At 44.2% G+C, this 19174-nt stretch overlaps 1 protein-coding gene across 5 annotated transcripts in view; it reads left to right on the forward strand.

Annotated features, from left to right (window-relative positions):
- The window catches only part of LOC138969515 (uncharacterized), a 107577-nt gene that overhangs the window by 66772 nt on the left and 21631 nt on the right, over nt 1-19174 (forward strand). For all 5 annotated transcript variants that reach the window (XR_011456484.1, XR_011456485.1, XM_070342330.1 and 2 more), the window contains 4 exons: nt 5942-6141; nt 11219-11356; nt 16030-16183; nt 17886-18139. Coding sequence is in view for 3 of the 5 variants with exons in the window: in XM_070342330.1 (XP_070198431.1) it covers nt 5942-6141; nt 11219-11356; nt 16030-16183; nt 17886-18139 (746 nt within the window). In the remaining 2 variants the exon portion in view is untranslated. The remainder of the gene's footprint in view (nt 1-5941; nt 6142-11218; nt 11357-16029; nt 16184-17885; nt 18140-19174) is intronic.

Here is a 19174-nt window from a genome sequence, read left to right on the forward strand (position 1 = left end):
CAGTACGTGAACAGAGCAAACACATTGCTTGAAACTGTTTTGGTGCATTATGAAGCCTTGTTTGCAGCCACTTAAAAGTCTTATACGACAAGAATGTATTGCATAATTGATAAAAAGAACTTACCAGAGAACTTTCGTCAAGGCAGCGGCTGCTCACCGCTAGGAATTCTGGGTGGTTAAGCACTTTGAAAACTTCCGGTTTACATTATGTTCCAAATAAGGATATCCTACTACGATTATGTTCCAAATAAGGATATCCTACTACGATGGAATACATCAATGAATTTTCAAACGGCTACACTTGCTCCGTCCTTTCTGATCGGAGGGGGGTGTTTTTTTGAAAGTGTTAGTGAATGGATTAAACATTATAGCAGTCAAATCTCAATTTATGTGAGAAAATGTAGACGAGGACCTTTAAGGTAGTGACTAAATGTATGTAAAGGTAGAATTTTCCAGAAATAAATACATAATCGAAGCAATTGATTTCAGTATCAAAGCGTGTAACATACAATCTTGCACACGTTTGGTTTAGTAGTGGCAAAGAAGGAATGCGTGTGACATACATATATATATATATACTAGAATGAATACCCGCGTTCGCCGGGTAGCCGGCTTCCCCGGGAAGAAGTACTTAGAGCCGTACGCCGGCTTCGCCGGGTCCGAACAATGGACCCGCCAAGCTTAGGTCCCTCCCAGATTCGTGGAATGGGAACAGCACGAAAATGATTCAGTGGCCATAATGCCATTCCTGGCCATATCGAGTCCCATCCTTGTCGACGAATGTAACCGTGTTAATCACCTTTGGAGGCGAACTCCACTCAAACAGGACTGAGCAAGTTAGAGCTTCTCAAAGGAAGGCCAGTACATAAAATTACACAAAAGCCGCCAGACCACATCACAAACAGAACTGAACAATGCACAGGTGTTGCTCACATAGAGACACACACACACACACACACACACACACACACACACACACACACACACACACACACACACACACACAAAAACACAGAGACGCCGTATCTATAGAGAGATAGATGAAAGTGTATTTTTCGCGTGGCTATAAATTGATTCGACCTTTGCACTTTGACAGTGAGGATAATTTACGGGTCCAATTTACGTTCTGGACACTGCGTTGACCTTCTAAAAATAGTAACAGTAACAGAACGCCGGGAATATCCGAAGACGCTCCACTGACACAAAAGTGCACCAAACGAAGGAAGGGAGGTAAACGCTGAAAACCTGGAGAAGATGAGAAGATAAGGAAGAGTTACTTATAATGGTGAAATGAACACAAAAACCAAAATCATTTCAGCGCTGCGCGCTGAGAGCACGTGTTGAAATATCTCATCGATGATATTGTGTCCGGGGTGTAGCTGAATACGGTGTCCAAATTTGAAAAAGATCCACCGAGAACTTTGGCGTTGTGATGTGGTGTAGCGGCTATGGTGTGTCGGTATGGGGGCCCGGGTAGCTGAGGTGGAACCAAAATAGCTGAAGTGGAACCAAAATCGGTTCAGCGCTGCGCGCTGAGAGCACGTGTTGAAATATCTCATCGATGAGGTTGTGTCCGGGGTCTCTCTGAATAAGCCCACCAAATTTGAAGCAGATCCATCGAGAACTTTGGCCGTGCATCGCGCACAGACAGACACACACACAGACACTAGTCGTATATATAAATAGATACGGCTTCTGTGTGTGTGTGTGTTTGTGTGTGTGTGTGGGCAACACCTGTGGATTGTAGAGTTCTGTTTGTGATGTGGTCTGGCGGATTTGGTGTGTCTGTATGTTCAGGCCTTCCTTCGAGAAGCCATAACAGTTATTCTCAATCCCGTTTGAGTGGACTTCGCTTTCAAAGGTGATTGTGGTGTTTCTGCACTCGGTTACATTTGGCGTCGTCGACAGCGATGGGACTCGACATGAAATTTTCAGGCCACTAAATCATTTTCGTGCTGTTCCCATTCCACCTGGGAGGGACCTAAGTTCATTCAAAGGGGGTCGAGTGTGACAGGGAGACTACCGTCGCCCTTCACAGCAGACTCTGCAGAGTTGTTCGCCTTAGAAGTTGTGGGCTTTCCTTGCATGTACCCGTAAGTTGTCCTCACTGTAAAAGTGCAAAGGTCGAATCTATTTATCGAAAAATCCACTGTCATCTATCTCTATATATTTATATATATATAGATAGATATATACGGCTTCTGTGTGTGTGTGTGTGTGTGTGTGTGGAGGTAACACCTGTGGATTGTAGAGTTCTGTTTGTGATGGGGTCTGGCGGATTTTGTCTGTCTGTTTCATGTTTTTACAGAGTGACGTTAAATAAACGATTTTATCATCTATTTATCTGTCTGTATGTTCTGGCATTTGAGAAGCCATAACAGATAATATAGGGCTAAGAAATAAGCTCTAAAATTCTCAATCCCGTTTGACAGGACTTCGCCTTCAAAGGTGATTGTGGTGAACCGCCACGCTGTCTGTCTCTGTCTCGCGATTCACCCCGGCGAAGCCGGGTATTCCTCTCTCTCTATATATATATACTGTTCAAAAAAAGAAACGCATAGTTACTACTTGCCAAATTTGTTTTATTTTTCGAAAAAATTAACAGAAAATCCAATATTTAGATTATTTGTTTGAAATTTGGTATGGACACAGTTGAATGCACACACAGTTCATTTGCATCTTCAAATCAATCAGTCAATCAATACGATTGGGTGCCGAGGCTGTCAAGTCAGTAGGGGGTGTGACTGCCTTGAGCAGCAACAACTGCCCGGCACCTTCTGGGCATGGACTGGATCAGATGCCGGATATCTTGCTGTGGGATGGTGTCCCACTCCTCCTGAAGTGCCTGCAATAGATCGCGGTGATTTGCCGGCGCTTCTTCTCGCCTGCGCACACGTCTGTCCAATTCATCCCAGAGGTGTTCTATCGGGTTCATGTCTGGCGACATGGATGGCCAGGGAAGCACCTGGACATGGTGGTCGGTGAGGAACTGGGTGGTGAGTCGTGCTGTGTGCGGGCGAGCGTTGTCCTGCTGGAATATGGCATCCTGGTCAGCCAGAAGAGGAAGGGCGTGTGGGCGCAGAATTTCCTCCACGTATCGCTGGGCAGTTATGCGCCCTTGGACGTGCACCAGGGTGCTCCTTCCAGCGGTATTGATCGCCCCCCACACCATGACGCCTCCACCACCGTGAACGGGTGCCTCATCTACACAGTTGGGCGCGTAACGTTCGTTTACTCTCCGGTAGACCCTCCTCCGACCATCATGTCGCTGGAGCAGGAAGTAGGACTCGTCGCTGAACCACACGTGTCTCCAGTGATTCCGGACGGTCCAGCGAAGGTGCTGGTTGCCCCACTGCACTCGATTCTGGCGATGGCGGCGGGTGAGGACAGCTCCTCTGTGAGGTCTGCGAGCTCTCAAACCAGCTTCATGCAGGCTGTTCCGCACGGTCTGGTTCGATAATCGGTGTGGCCCGGGGAGAGCCTGGACAGAAGATGAGGCCGACAGGAAACGATTCCGGAGGTGGCGGAGCCGTATGAAGCGGTCGTGAGCAGCAGTTGTCGCCCTTGGTCTTCCCGCTCGTGGTAAGTCAGCAACGGAGCCAGTGGCTTGAAACCTGACCCACAGTCTACTGATGGTGCTCTGGGACACGTGGAAGTGCCTGGCGATTGCACTTTCACTTTGGCCTGCTTGTAAACGACCCAATGCAATTTGGCGGTCTTCTCTGCTCAATCGGGCCATCTTTCGTCGCTGAATTGTCGTCTGATTTCTTTGTGGCGAACAATCCGCTTTTATGGGTTTTGGAAGACATGGTGAGAGCTCAATATTCCCCGAGTTTCACGAGATTACACTGAAGCATGACGAGTGGTCATGCCAAATGAGCAATTTTGACATTGTAGCCACTGATAACGCATGCGTCGCTCACTTGTGGCAATGGACGAAAGGTCGACGACCAGATAAACATTTTCTGCAGTTTGGTGGATATCCTTGTAGCCATATAACTAAATTAACCAAATATTACAAGCTATGCGTTTCTTTTTTTGAACAGTATATATATATACTCGCCAGAGGCTCGTGTCTCCCGCTCTCGATTGATATTCCCGCTGGGTCTTGACTGAAATACAAGCCATATAAAAAAAAACACGAGTGTTGTAATCTGTATATCCCATTCTACCATCAAACACAAAGTGTAGACTACTAGCGGCACTGTTGCGATCTGTGCAGTGTAAAACATTGTTGCCAGCGAGACTTAGCCCTTTTGCAACCTTAAACTCAGTGAGCGTCGCTGAAAAAATAAAACGAATGAGTGCATCGATAAGTACGCGGTAACACTACTTTCAGACCATTTAAAAGCTTTAAGTAAAGGTTTATAAGTTGCAAGAAAGTAATGAAGTCGTATAGAAATTAATTTAGTTGAAGCGCACAATTCTTTTGTTTTGCGTTTCAGGTCGGCAGAACGGGCGAAACGGGTTTGGGACCCATTTGGCTTACTCGATTCAGAATCGATTCCACGTTGTTTTTCTCGAACGTGTGTAATTAGGCTTATTGACAGAGAAGCAAATTTTAGGGAACAAATATGTAGGTTTAGATTTAACCATTTGCTCCCTATTTGAAATGTATCTACGTGATAAACTGTTTTGCGAGTGTGTTTGCATGGATGAACTTAAACTGGTATGGGTGTGAGGAAAACGCGACCGACACGTCTGTCACCGCCGATTGATTGCATTTTGAAGGAATATGACTGGATTACGGAAAAATACACACATGTTAAGTTCTCGGATACCTTCATCGCCAATGTGGACTTATTGCAGAGCCAGGCAAAAGAGTAGACTTGCTCGCAAAACACGTGAAACAGCCGATAATTGACAGCGAAGCCCAACCGTGCCAGGTAAGGACGGTCTGACAGATTCTCAAAAGTCGTCTGCTAAGGAAGCAAGGGAGGGTACTCGTGTTTTTGTTTTGGTTCGCTAGCATCTGGTTATCTTGTAAGTTGAATGTTCGTTTTTTCGACCTGCATTGCTTTCATAATGAAAGAAACGTTTGCTTATTGCATCTCATACATCAGATCAGTTCTGAGATTCATTTTTGCGTGCAACTGATATGGTTTTCTGAGCCGTGCAATACGATTTTGGAACTTCATACAAATGTGTCACATTGTTCGGCGCGAGGTCAAAGGTCGGGAGCAAAGTAGTTCTTCGCCCAAATCGGAATCTGCACTATCATATATTTTTTTGAGTCCATGATGTATTTATTGAGCTATAAAAATACAACATATATACCCATACTGAAGTAACAGAGACAAAGAAGGGAGGTCATGGGATATATATATATATATATATATATATCGTTTATTTACTGTCACATTCTGTAACAATCTGTTATTTCTGCCCAGGCCGAACGTTTTCAAGTATGTATTGCAAGTGAAAATAAACACGTGCATGGTTCGACAGCTGAAAGCAAATACTGAAATACGTGTTGCTATTTGAAGCAAACCAACATTTTTTGGCGATCGGGCGATTTAACCTTAAACAAAATTGTGCTTGGAGTTTGTCGTTTAACATACTGTTCTTCTCGCGAAGCCTACATGTTTATGTTCTTACCGCCACAGAGCTGTCCAGCTGTCCGAGCTTTTGACATGGGAAGATACCACTCTTTTTCGGTAAAACATACAATAAATCTATAACCTGGCTGCTTCTTGTTTGAAATGTTTCGCTGAAATAATGTAGCTGATTAATTTGACATGGGTGTGACTTGCAAAACAGATTCAACAAGAAATATCCACTCTGCGCGGGAAATAGCCAGCCTTAATTTTGTGTTGGGCATAATATTTAAGTTGAAAAACGCTCTGATCTCGTACAAAAACCCGGGACAGGTCCGAGGTGGTCAAGATGATCGCTTACGCAAGAAGAAATTTATATTTAACTGAATGTTTCACTATCGCAGCTGTGGTTTCTCGGATGTGTCCGGAGACGAATGTACGAAACCTGCTGGGCATTCTGGGCCAGGGCGAGAGCTTCGGAGAGGAGGCAATCATGAAGAAAGGGCCCATGGAGTTCTCCGTCATTTCCAGGAAAGCCATGCAGCTCTTGTGTGTGCCTGCTGAAAGCTACAGCAGTCTCTTCCCGGACGAGACAAGCGAATGGGTGTGTGCACAGAGAGAGAGAGAGAGAGAGAGAGAGAGAGAGAGAGAGAGAGAGAGAGAGAGAGAGAGAGAGAGAGAGAGAGAGAGAGAGAGAGAGAGAGAGAGAGAGAGTGTGACTGACTGACTGACTGACTGAATTATTAGTTATAACGTCCTCTTATGACCAATTGGCCTATCTTGGGACAGGTAGGGGGGGGGGGGGGGACACACCACTAGACAGACATGGTATGATGGACTGGGGGCCCGGTAGCTCAGTTGGTAGAGCACTGGACTTGTGATCGAAAGGTCGCAGGTTCGAATTCGGGCCGGGACGGACACGGGTCAACTTTATGTGCAGACCCAGAGACGGAAGCCATGTCCCACCCCCATGTCATCACAATGGCACGTAAAAGACCTTGGTCATTCTGCCATAAGTGCAGGTGGCTGAATACACCTAAACACGCAGACACCTGGGTAGCGCGACTCCGTTGCTGCTAGCTTTCCACTGGGAGGAAGCGACCCGAATTTCCCAGCGATGGGACAATACAGTAATGAAAATGAAATGAATAAGTAAATAAATACGTATACATAACTAGAAAATTAATACAATAATTATCATTTGAATCTTTATCTAGACAAGGAAAATATTGAAATAACTAGCTAACTATATATATCAGAATGGGGAACTTTGGTCCAGGAAGGTTTAGCTTTATGTGTTTTTGCCTTGTTTAAATCGGAGCTATGCTTTGTGTTTTAGGCGCTTTGGTTTTGGGGTGGGGGGGGGGAAGAGGTCAGAGAGGTGGGGGAACGGGCGCACCTGGGAAGGAGAAAAGGGGAGGAGGTTTTCAAAAAAGATATCCTATGTCAGCCTTATATATTGGGGTCACAGCGGGGTCATGTTCATAAACCTTTAAGTTGTGGGCGGGGATGTAGCTCAGTCGGTAGCGCGCTGGATTTGTATCCAGTTGGCCGCTGTCAGCGTGAGTTCGTCCCCACGTTCGGCGAGGGATTTATTTCTCAGAGTCAACTTTGTGTGCAGACTCTCCTCGGTGTCCGAACACCCCCGTGTGTACACGCAAGCACAAGACCAAGTACGCACGAAAAAGATCCTGTAATCCATGTCAGAGTTCGGTGGGTTATAGAAACACGAAAATACCCAGCATGCTTCCTCCGAAAGCGGCGTATGGCTGCCTAAATGGCGGGGTAAAAACGGTCATACACGTAAAAGCCGTGGGAGTTTCCGCCCGTGAATGAACAAACAAATAAACCTTTAAGTTGAGGTTTTCTCAGATAATTTGGGATCAAAAGCCTCTAAATTGCACACAATTGTACTTACTTACTGCCCATTATGCCGGTTGGCATGTAGGGCAGCAACACAGGACCACACAATTGTAGGTGTTGATAATTAGCAGACATTACCAAACCTAAGCTTGTTTTTGTCAAATGTCATAATCACAGCATAAAAACGTTTGCTGGAGATTTCACGCCTGAAAATATCCACTGAGCTATGAAGAAAATAAGTCTTGAGCTCATCACTCAATGATGTCATTGTTGATTTGGTCACAGTTTAGTGTCTGGGGTAATTTAGTCTTGGCGGGAGAATTGGTGATGACATCGTGTAACTTATTATGTCACAGATGTCTTAGTATGAGTTATTTCTAATATGCTGACTGTTAGCAAATAATAACAGACATGTCGAGAAAATGGATTATCAGCCATGAGCCGGAGGCGAATGCTGATATCATGTGTGAGACATATCTGTTATCATTTGCTAACAGTCAGCATGTCAGAAATAACAGTTTTATTACTGTCTATTTCGACCAAAAGAAATTTCGAAGCGACCCCGCGAATTAGACGGAAGAGCCACAATGGCAACTGGGTCAATCTTATCTGATTATGCCTGTCAGTCAAAGCATTCTCGTGACCTGGGTCAGCCAATCAGAGTCACTCACCTGACGTGATGAATATTCACAGGTCAAATGCGTTCACACAACAATGCGTTTCAGCTGCTTCGATATGTTCTGCGCGAACTTAGAATCCGGTTTCATTCTAGAATGGACCGGGTCCAGGTTGGAATTCTAACCCTGCGCAAGTACAGGGGTGCCATTCTAGAATGAAACCCTTGAATAAAGGGGGCCGTAATGTTTGTAGGTAAGACAGAGTTGTCTTCCCTTGAATTATCTCCACCTGCACCTTCCCTTTGATAAGATGGGGCTGATTTGTCTACCCCTGAAAAAAATCCTTTGGCGATCTTGCGATGTCATGTCATGTCAAGAAAGTTGACACTCCTGAGTACGCAATAAACAAAGGCAGACCATAGCAAGGGGGACTACCAGGGCGGTATTGTTTGCAGGGCAGTTGTTTTTGTGATGAGAGCCGGTTGCGGCCGCTTGCAATGTCAGCGCTGTCTCCCTCTCGGAAATGTCTGGTTTTTTGACAATTTTTTTCACAGACAGACAGACAGACAGACAGACGGTCAGACCGACTAACCGACAGACAGACCAACAGAAGGACAGAGTGAGTTATAGAGCTGTTGTCACAGGTTTAAAAAAAAGTTGACATTAACAAAAACAGAAATCAACAACAACTTTTGTCTGGTTTTATAATATTATGGGAAAAACATTGAAAGCAATTCATAGTAGTAGTACTACCACAACAAATACTCTCAAAGGGGAATTCCATGCCTAAAAGTTTGACAGTTTTTATTTAATCTATCAGAATCCCTACCTTCCAAACTGTGATATGCCCACGTTTCAAACTCTTCATGTATATGAATAAGATTAAGTCAGTCCGGAAATTTCCGTTCGTAGCGATCAGTGCTGAGTGTCTCTCAAAATCGTAATCACTTTCAGAACATCACATCACAATCCCAATTCACGATGTCTTTGAGTAAAGTGTAAAAAACCCGAAAAAAACCCCAACCAAACACACAAAAAACAAAAACAAACAGAAAATCCAGTTACAAGCGAGATCGTCAAAACACTGTCAGTCCGGAAATTTCCGTTCGTAGCGATCAGTGCTGAGTGTCTCTCAAAATCGTAATCACTTTCAGAACATCACAATCCCAATTCACGATGTCTTTGAGTAAAGTGTAAAAAACCCGGAAAAAACCCCCAACTAAACACACAAAAAACAAAAACAAACAGAAAATCCACATTTGTGGCTTTGGCTGTGTGATAGTCTAACTGAAATGACTATTCCAACTTGGACCCAAATTCCAACCTTGCGCAGGGCCGATTCTAGAATGGACCAGCAACAAGGGTTTCATTCTAGAATGGCACCCCTGTACTTGCGCAGGGTTAGAATTCCAACCTGGACCCGGTCCATTCTAGAATGAAACCGGATTCTAAGAACGCGCAGAACAGATATATCGCTTGTCCATCTGAGAGCGACAGATTTCAAAAACAACGCAAGCGAGAAAGGAAATGACTTTGTTGTATGTAATTTTGCTGAATAAAATTGTTTAAACCAAATGACGTAAAGATGTAGTTGACTCGTAATTTAAGTGACACAATTTTACTTGAATCGTCAGAACTTCGAAAAGGACATTTTGAAGTGAGTGGATCAGCATCGCAAACTGTTACGGATGGGTTTTGTAAATTTACGTATGATGTACTCACAAATTACTCATACTCTCTATTCCAGGTTCGACCTCACTCATAACAATAATCAAGAAGGGAAAAACAGTTTAACAATTTACTTTCGTCCTTTGCATCCAAATACTACACAATACATGCACATACATCTAATGCCAACACACAAACTATTCAACTGTCAATTCTGGTCACACACAAAATCAATTATCTAACTGGCCTTTACTCGCACACACATGCATACTTCACTTTCTCACGTTACCACATTTGAGTCTTCCATGATGATGACGACGACGACGAATGACACAGGGTAAAGATGAAGACGATGTGCATAATGGCGATAATCATGTTAACAGGACCAATTGTAGACGACAGACATGAAGACGATGTCAGTAGACATGCTGGAATGACGAGTGACACTGGATAGACGTAGATGCTATATTACAGTCATGCTCTCCGCTGCCGAAGGAGACTATGGCGGTGGGGGTTGCCGGATTCATACTTCCTCGGTTCCTCCCTTTTGTCTGACGTACAAAGAAAACGACAATAATAAGTCTCTGGCATGTAAACTGGCATTGTTGTATCCATATGCATGGAGTTGGCCAGTTTACATAAACACTACTAATAATTCGATACTCTAACTAAATCGGTTATACAACATCAAAGAATATTTACCTCACTTCGGCAAGTCATTCACTCTATTTAACTTCCATCCGTCCTCTGTGACAATTCAGGTAAAAGTGACCGGGACAGCTCACCCGTCCACCAGTTGGGGTGGATTCACAAAAACTTCACGTGCAACGTGACAAGACAAAAATCCTTGGGTGTTTAGGCTGTCAACACTAGCATCCATAGGTGCTTGCACTTGACATTATATTATACCCAATTAATCAAAATCAAGTTCGGGTGGGTGGTGCCTTGCCGTTCTGTAAAGCGCCCACCGACAAAACTGGCTTGTCTGTATTTTTAGATAAAGAGTGTAGTGTCTGACAGCTTTTCAAGTGTCATTCTGTGGAATCAGTCACGCTGATATTGTTAGTTCCAATGTTTATTTTGTCTTGTTCATTTTTAGCGTGATAAACAAAAAGGGTCCCCAGCCTGAACGTTATAACATTTAGAGGGTGACCTAGAATAAGTCCTGATTGGTCCAAAAGCCATATTGTGCACTGTAATGGTAATAGTGTCAGATATGAGATCTGAGAAAATCATGTCTTAAAAAATGAGTCTTCTACTGGGAAGGATGGTTGGGGGAGGCGGGGGCAAGAAGCGAGGGAGTCTTCTATCGGTTGGGGAGGGGGAGGGGAGGGGAGGGGCAAGGGGAGGGGGTCTTAAAGCGGAGGGAGTACGTCTTCTTTGGGGAGTGGGGGTGGGAGGGGTCTTAAAAGGGGTTCCACTGTAATGGGAATTGACGAAGGCGAGTCGAATAAGCATTTGCTTTTATTATTATTATGATGATGAAGATGATGATGATGGTGATGATGATGATGATGATGTCCCCTGGCCCAGGACCCCTTGAAGCTGTCGCCGATGACCCCGTCACACGTGATGTACCTGAGCGAACAGGAGTGGCTGCAAGACTGGCCAATACAGGCGCTGCTGGTGCACCCCTCACAGAGCTTCATGCAGTATAGCCGACACCGCCAGGTCCCCATTCTTCTCGTCTTTTCTAACATAGGGGACCCCCCTCCTTTTTTTTACAGTTTTAAGTTTTAAGTTTCAACTAAATGTTTCAACTAAATATAGACCAGTACTCGAGACGAGGGTTCAGGTGTGTGCTGTAGGTGTGTGTGTGGGGGTATGTGTGTCTGTGTAAACACACACGCGCATGTGTGCACGTGCATACATGTGTTCGCACGCGCACGTGTGGGTAAGTTTCTGCATGTTTGTGCGTGGCTTGCGCGTACGAGTCTGTATACATGTGTAAATGTTTGTGTATATTCTTGTGCGTGAAGTGACAATGTGAGAGTAGGGGAGGCGGTGTGTGTGTGTGTGTGTGCTTGAGTGTGTGTATGTGTGTGTGTTTGCGTGTGTGTGTGTGTGTGTGTGTGTGTGTGTGTGTGTGACATAAAACATGTCATGAGCGTAAATTTGATATACCAGAAAGAAACAATCATTCATCAAGGACTATTAGAATACATATCTGAAGATGTTTTCGAAAAACAGGTAGTTGTAAATAAAATTGACATTTCAATAAGAGATAATTGGATATTATTATATTCATTATCATTCACGGAATCCAAAAATATTAACAGCTATTGTGTTTTCAGCGTAGCAATAGGGTCCGATATTTAGACGAGACAAGTAGGGGAGACCGGGGCTAGTCCGCCCCCGGGGCACATCCGTCTTTGTCTGTTTATTCTTATGTTTGCCACCTTTTAGTCTTTCACACCATGTGAGAATGGTGTCCCTACTTCCCGCCATATCCTCCAGAAGTTTAGAGGTTGCGCGCCCATATATCGTGAGTACAGATCACAAAAAGTGTTTTTCTTCATTTTTGAGTCACTTGAGAAAAAGTGACTCTATGTAATCGGTCAGTGTTAGTCTGTCCGGCCGGCCGTCCGTAGACACCACCTTAACGTTGGACTTTTCTCGGAAACTATCAAAGCGATCGGGCTCATATTTTGTTTAGTCGTGACCTCCAATGACCTCTACACTTTAACGATGGTTTCGTTGACCTTTGACCTTTTTCAAGGTCACAGGTCAGCGTCAAAGGAAAAATTAGACATTTTATATCTTTGACAAAGTTCATCGGATGTGATTGAAACTTTGTAGGATTATTCTTTACATCAAAGTATTTACATCTGTAGCCTTTTACGAACGTTATCAGAAAAACAAGGGAGATAACTAGCCTTTTCTGTTCGGCAACACACAACTTAACGTTGGGCTTTTCTCGGAAACTATAAAAGTGACCGGGCTCAAATTTTATGTGAACGTGACTCATTGTGTTGTGAATAGCAATTTCTTCCTGTCCATCTGATGCCTCATATAATATTCAGAACTGCGAAAGTGACTCGATCGAGCGTTTGCTCTTCTTGTTGTAACATGAATGCATAGCAGTTGACTTAGGTTTTGATGCATTACCTCTGAGAACAAATACTTAGTCTTGGTGTCGAGTGAAAGTGCGTTAATTAAGGTCGAGTTCTGACGAAAGTTTTGCTTCTTCCTTCCCATGTTGTGCTCGCTATCTGGCACTAGAGTTGCCTGCCCGTGCGGGGGCAAGTCCGCCTATTTGTCACGGGGCATGTCCGCCATGAAGAATGTACAGGTGTGGGGAACAGTCCAGTTTACATCTGTAATAACTGTGACTCTGATGGTGACTCCATCTATTCTCGATGGTAAAGATTGCAGATTCATGTCTAAAAAAGACTGACGCCGATTTGTGTTACATTCTTTCGACATTCTTTTGTATTTTGTCATTGGCATTTTTTAACCTAAATATTGAAGGGAATTAAAAAAGCTTTCCCACTGATCGGGTGCTTGTTTGACTGACTGTGTGTGCGTGCGTGCGTGTGTGTATAAAGCTTGCCCACTACTAGTCTTGTACCTACTATGGGATGAGAGCGGCGGACTTGCCCCAACCTGTAGGCGGACTTACCCCGACTTGGGGCAAGTTCGCCTACGTTAGGGTAGGTCTACTTAAAGCAGTATGTACAACAAATGTTCATGCGCACATAAAAACTGTCTGCACATTGATATCAGCTACACATTTGTCTTGATGTAAAATAAAAAATCAGTCTTCTAGTTCATCAAACTCGCCAGTTATGCTACCAAAAGCATAAAAGTAGGCGGACTAGCCCCGGTCTCCCCTATAATGCCGACGAGTCGAAGACGAGTCGCATTATACTTGTTCGAGTCTAAATATCGGACCCTATTGCTACGCTGAAAACACAATAGCGATTATATAGCTGTTATGACCTTGATTTGTTGTTCCAAACTTACAAAATGACAGTTTTTGCGTCGATGCGTTGATCTCAGGTTTTGATAGCAGACAAACTTCTCAGTACGCGCATCATGTTCGCGCAGACATGCACACCGCTACACGCTTTCTGACTTTGTAAGAAAAACTGACTCCAAGTGCATTCGACTTCACAACACAGTTGTTGAAACAGCCTTTTAAGTTGTCAGTGTATGCTGTTGTCGATAGAAACATCGCCGTGGTACAGATGGGTGAACCGGAATCATGCGTCGGCCATTTTTCTCAATATGCTTTTGGATATTGAGTAAAATGGCCGACTTCCGCCGCATTATGCTTTGATGATCGGAAGAGACCATCCAATCACAGCCCCCGAATTCCCCCACGTGTTCATCAGAATAGCTATATATAGATATGTCATGTCTACTCTAAACATGGGCTCAAAATTAATTTTAAAAAATGGATTATACAAATTAGATACTATGTTCTCATGTGTGTGTGTAGAGCATCGGAATTCCATACGAAACTACGAAAAGTTTCATATGTTTATGAATTTTAAATGTGACCTCTGCCAGGTACATGTATTATCCCCAGACGGGTGTTTCCCATTATTTGGATAATGCAGAGTGCTTGAACCAATAGCCATGTGAACAGCACTTGATATAGTGTTTAACCCATCTGCCCTGTGAACAGCATTTAATAGAGTGTTTGACCCATCTGTCATGTGAACAGCACTTAACAGAGTGATTGACCCATCTGTCATGTGAACAGCACTTAATAGACTGAGTGTTTGACCCGTCTGTCATGTCAACAGCACTTAATAGAGTGTTTGACCCATCTGCCCTGTGAACAGCACTTAATAGTGTTTGACCCATCTGTCATGTCAACAGCAATTAATATAGAGTGTTGACCCATATGTCATGTGAACAGCACTTAACAGAGTGTTTGACCCATCTGTCATGTGAACAGCACTTAACAGAGTGTTTGACCCATATGTCATGTGAACAGCACTTAATAGAGTGTTTGACCCATATGTCATGTGAACAGCACTTAACAGAGTGTTTGACCCGTCTGTCATGTCAACAGCACTTAATAGAGTGTTTGACCCATCTGCCCTGTGAACAGCACTTAATAGAGTGTTTGACCCATCTGCCCTGTGAACAGCACTTAATAGAGTGTTTGACCCATCTGTCATGTGAAGAGCACTTAACAGAGTGTTTGACCCATCTGTCATGTGAAGAGCACTAAACAGAGTGTTTGACCCATCTGTCATGTCAACAGCACTTAATAGAGTGTTTGACCCATCTGTCATGTCAACAGCACTTAATAGAGTGTTTGACCTATCTGCCATGTCAACAGCACTTAATAGAGTGTTTAACCCATCTGTCATGTCAACAGCACTTAATAGAGTGTTTGACCCGTCTGTCATGTCAACAGCACTTAATAGAGTGTTTGACCCATCTGTCATGTCAACAGCACTTAATAGATTGTTTGACCTATCTGCCATGTCTACAGCACTTAATAGAGTGTTTAACCCATCTGTCATGTCAACAGCACTTAATAGAGTGTTTGACCCGTCTGTCATGTCAACAGCACTTAATAGAGTGTTTGACCTATCTGTCATGTCAACAGCACTTAAAAGAGTGTTTGACCCATCTGTCATGTCAACAGCACTTAATAGAGTGTTTGACCTATCTGTCATGTCAACAGCACTTAAAAGAGTGTTTGACCCATCTGTCATGTCAACAGCACTTAATAGAGTGTTTGACCTATCTGTCATGTCAACAGCACTTAAAAGAGTGTTTGACCCATCTGTCGTGTGAACAACACTTAAAAGAGTGATTGACCCATCTGTCGTGTGAACAACACTTAAAAGAGTGTTTGACCCATCTGTCGTGTGAACAACACTTAATAGAGTGTTTGACCCATCTGTCGTGTGAACAACACTTAATAGAGTGTTTAACCCATCTGGCACGTGAACAACACTTAATAGAGTGTTTGACCCATCTGTCATGTCAACAGCACTTAACAGAGTGTTTGACCCATCTGTCGTGTGAACAACACTTAAAAGAGTGATTGACCCATCTGTCGTGTGAACAACACTTGAAAGAGTGTTTGACCCATCTGTCGTGTGAACAACACTTAATAGAGTGTTTGACCCATCTGTCGTGTGAACAACACTTAATAGAGTGATTGACCCATCTGTCGTGTGAACAACACTTAAAAGAGTGTTTGACCCATCTGTCGTGTGAACAACACTTAATAGAGTGTTTGACCCATCTGTCGTGTGAACAACACTTAAAAGAGTGTTTGACTCATCTGTCGTGTAAACAGCACTTAAAAGAGTGTTTGACCCATCTGTCATGTCAACAGCACTTAATAGAGTGTTCAAATCAACGGGCAGGTGATCGTGCTAGACAGCCTGAAGTGCAAGCACCTGTACGTGGTCCGATCCGGCGAGTGCTGCGTGGTAATGAAGATTAACCACGTCCAGTGTAGCTGGCACGACTTCCCCAAGCTGCGGCCTCCTGACGGCACTACTGTCGACAGCTACTTTGGTAAGGGGAGTTGCTTTGTGTTGTGCTTGTAGGGGCAATGGGTTGTGCGCTCATCTGTGTCCGCTCGTGCCTTTAATGTCCGTCGTGTATGCCTTTCAAAATGTATTGAAAGCTGTAACATGCAAGTTATGCGTGTCGTATGCCTTGTGTTTTCGAACAACATGACTTTGAATTGATCCATTGCCGTCATTTTTACATGCTGAGCCACACAAATCACAAGGTGCCCGGAACATAAGCTAGTCATCGTCTCTATTACACGGAACGTGTGCCCGTGTGCATATCAGATCAACGGTACCCCATATCAATAAAACAGCTTTAAATGCAAGGTTTTGCAAATTTGATTTCCGACAGCACATTTTTTCAAAAAGTCTGACTACAGGCTGGGCAATGCGAGCTATATTTCTATGATCACTTAATTGCAGCGGAAAGAGGAATCAATGAGGTAGGCTATATGTAAGACACCAACTTTAGTTTCATCGTGCATTTTGAGAAGCTGTTTAATGGGCAGCGCCGGGGTCACAGCATTGCTGAAGCAACGATTTGTCTTTTTGTCGCAGATAACAATATAAAACTTTACACAACTTTCTCACAGATGCCTTCACATACCTTTAGTGTTGCCAGCCAAACGAAACTCAATGCGGTTTGTCTGTCCGCATCTCCCACCAAAATGTAATTTACATTTCCCGTGAACATGGCTATTATGCTGTATGCCAAAATGAACCCACATACCATCTTTTACAATTTTTTTTTACCTAATCACACACAATGTCCTGACGTAAAGTACCCAAAATATAAAGAATTCTCCCTCTCGCCGAGACTAATACAATTCCATGTAGGCTTTCGACGTGATTAGTTCACGTGCGGGACCTGATGTGAGCTTATTTAGGAACCTACGCTAAACAAGATGGCGCCAGCTTATTCAAAGTTAGCTTATATTAGGCAACGAAGGATTTGGGACGTCATCGAATAGTCATATTACAGAAGGAAATGTACAGCTGGTGAACGTAGCGCATTTTGGCTCGATTTTATAGACGTAGAGGCTTGAAGAGAATAATAATAACTAATTCCGGACCCGCACACCAGTTAAGGAATGCTCTTTCGTGAAAAGATACCATGTACCATCGTTCTGTAAACCTCATGTGAGGCGGAGACGGTCATACAAAAAATGAAGGCGTCCAAAAATAGGGCCTTTTTTCTTGTAAGACCTAAAAGCAATTGGGCCTTATTTCTGTTATTAGAAAAATAAGGCCTTTAAGAAAATAAGGCCTCAAGAAAATAAGGCCTAAAAAACCAGTTGAGGCCTTATTTTTCTGCACATCACTACTGCTAACAAAAATGACACATAGAAACCACACACTAACATCCACACTCACACACGCGCGCGCGCGAAAAAAATGAAAATAAATTATAACACACACTCACTCTCTCCCTCCCGATTTCTCTTTTCCTATCCGTTAACTGTGTCTGTCTGTCTGTCCATCCGTCGGTCTGTACGGAAGACTCTCTTAGACTCTTTCCACGATCTCCGTTTTAGAAATAAGGCCTTATTTCTTCAAATGAATGCCTTATTACTTAAAAATAAGGCCTTATCAGGAAATAAGGCTTAATTCTATTCAGGCCTTATTTTCGGGATTTTTGAATCTCTGTGCCAAGGTTACAGAGGCTCACACTCTCAGCTCTCTGTCACGTCTGTCCTACACAGCGAAAATGGAGGCAAAAAAAATTGCGAAGAAGGACCCGTACCGGCTGGTGCGGCCTGACGACCGTTCTGATACCCATCTGGAGAAGCTCTATGACTTTTCGGTGAACAGCATCAAATTACCCAAAAGGCACGCCGTCCTCCGCACCAAGAAGACTTCAACAGGGGCCACACTGCGACGTCGCTCCAGTGGGAAATTACGGGGAAAGCAAAGCCAAGATGTTTCATCCAGCGGATTCAAGGGTAGCCACGAGGAGGTCTGTAAGAGTTTGTTAGCGGTGTAACTATATATAGTTCCTACTAGTTTTAGTGGATACTACCCTGTACGTTACCAGAGACAGTAGAGAACACAGAGACATCACACTCCTTGTGTGCGCTATGGGGGCAGTTGAAGCAGCGCACGGGAAAGGGTCACTCCTTGCCGCTGGTTTTAGCACCACCAATTTACTCCCCCGGACAGGTTTCCTCCAGAGTAAAAATTTTGTACGAAAATGTTACTCTCCTGACTCAAAATGTCCTTCCCTTGGTCAGTCTTAAGACAAGGAGTAGGGTGGGTGATGGTTGAAGGACAAGGAGTAGGGTGGGTGATGGTTGAAGGACAAGGAGTAGGGTGGGTGATGGTTGAAGGACAAGGAGTAGGGTGGGTGATGGTTGAAGGACAAGGAGTAGGGTGGGTGATGGTTGAAGGACAAGGAGTGGGGTGGGTGATGGTTGACGGACAAGGAGTAGGGTGGGTGATGGTTGAAAGATAAGGAGTAGGGTGGGTGGTAGTTGAAGGACAAGGAGTAGGGTGGGTGATGGTCGACGGACAAGGAGTAGGGTGGGTGATGGTTGAAGGAGTAGGGTGGGTGATGGTTGACGGACAAGGAGTAGGGTGGGTGATGGTTGAAGGTCAAGGAGTAGGATGGGTGATGGTTGAAGGACAAGGAGAAGGGTGGGTGATGGTTGAAGGAGTAGGGTGGGTGGTAGTTGAAGGACAAGGAGTAGGGTGGTGATGGTTGAAGGAAAAGGAGTAGGGTGGGTGATGGTTGACGGACAAGGAGTAGGGTGGGTGATGGTTGAAGGTCAAGGAGTAGGGTGGGTGATGGTTGAAGGACAAGGAGTAGGGTGGTGGTTGAAGGACAAGGAGTAGGGTGGGTGATGGCTGAAGGTCAAGGAGTAGGGTGGGTGATGGTTGAAGGTCAAGGAGTAGGGTGGGTGATGGTTGAAGGACAAGGAGTAGGGGGGGTGATGGTTGAAGGTCAAGGAGTAGGGTGGGTGATGGTTGACGGACAAGGAGTAGGGTGGTGGTG

The sequence above is a fragment of the Littorina saxatilis genome, linkage group LG6 (assembly GCF_037325665.1).
Source record: "Littorina saxatilis isolate snail1 linkage group LG6, US_GU_Lsax_2.0, whole genome shotgun sequence".
NCBI classification, from domain to species: domain Eukaryota; kingdom Metazoa; phylum Mollusca; class Gastropoda; order Littorinimorpha; family Littorinidae; genus Littorina; species Littorina saxatilis.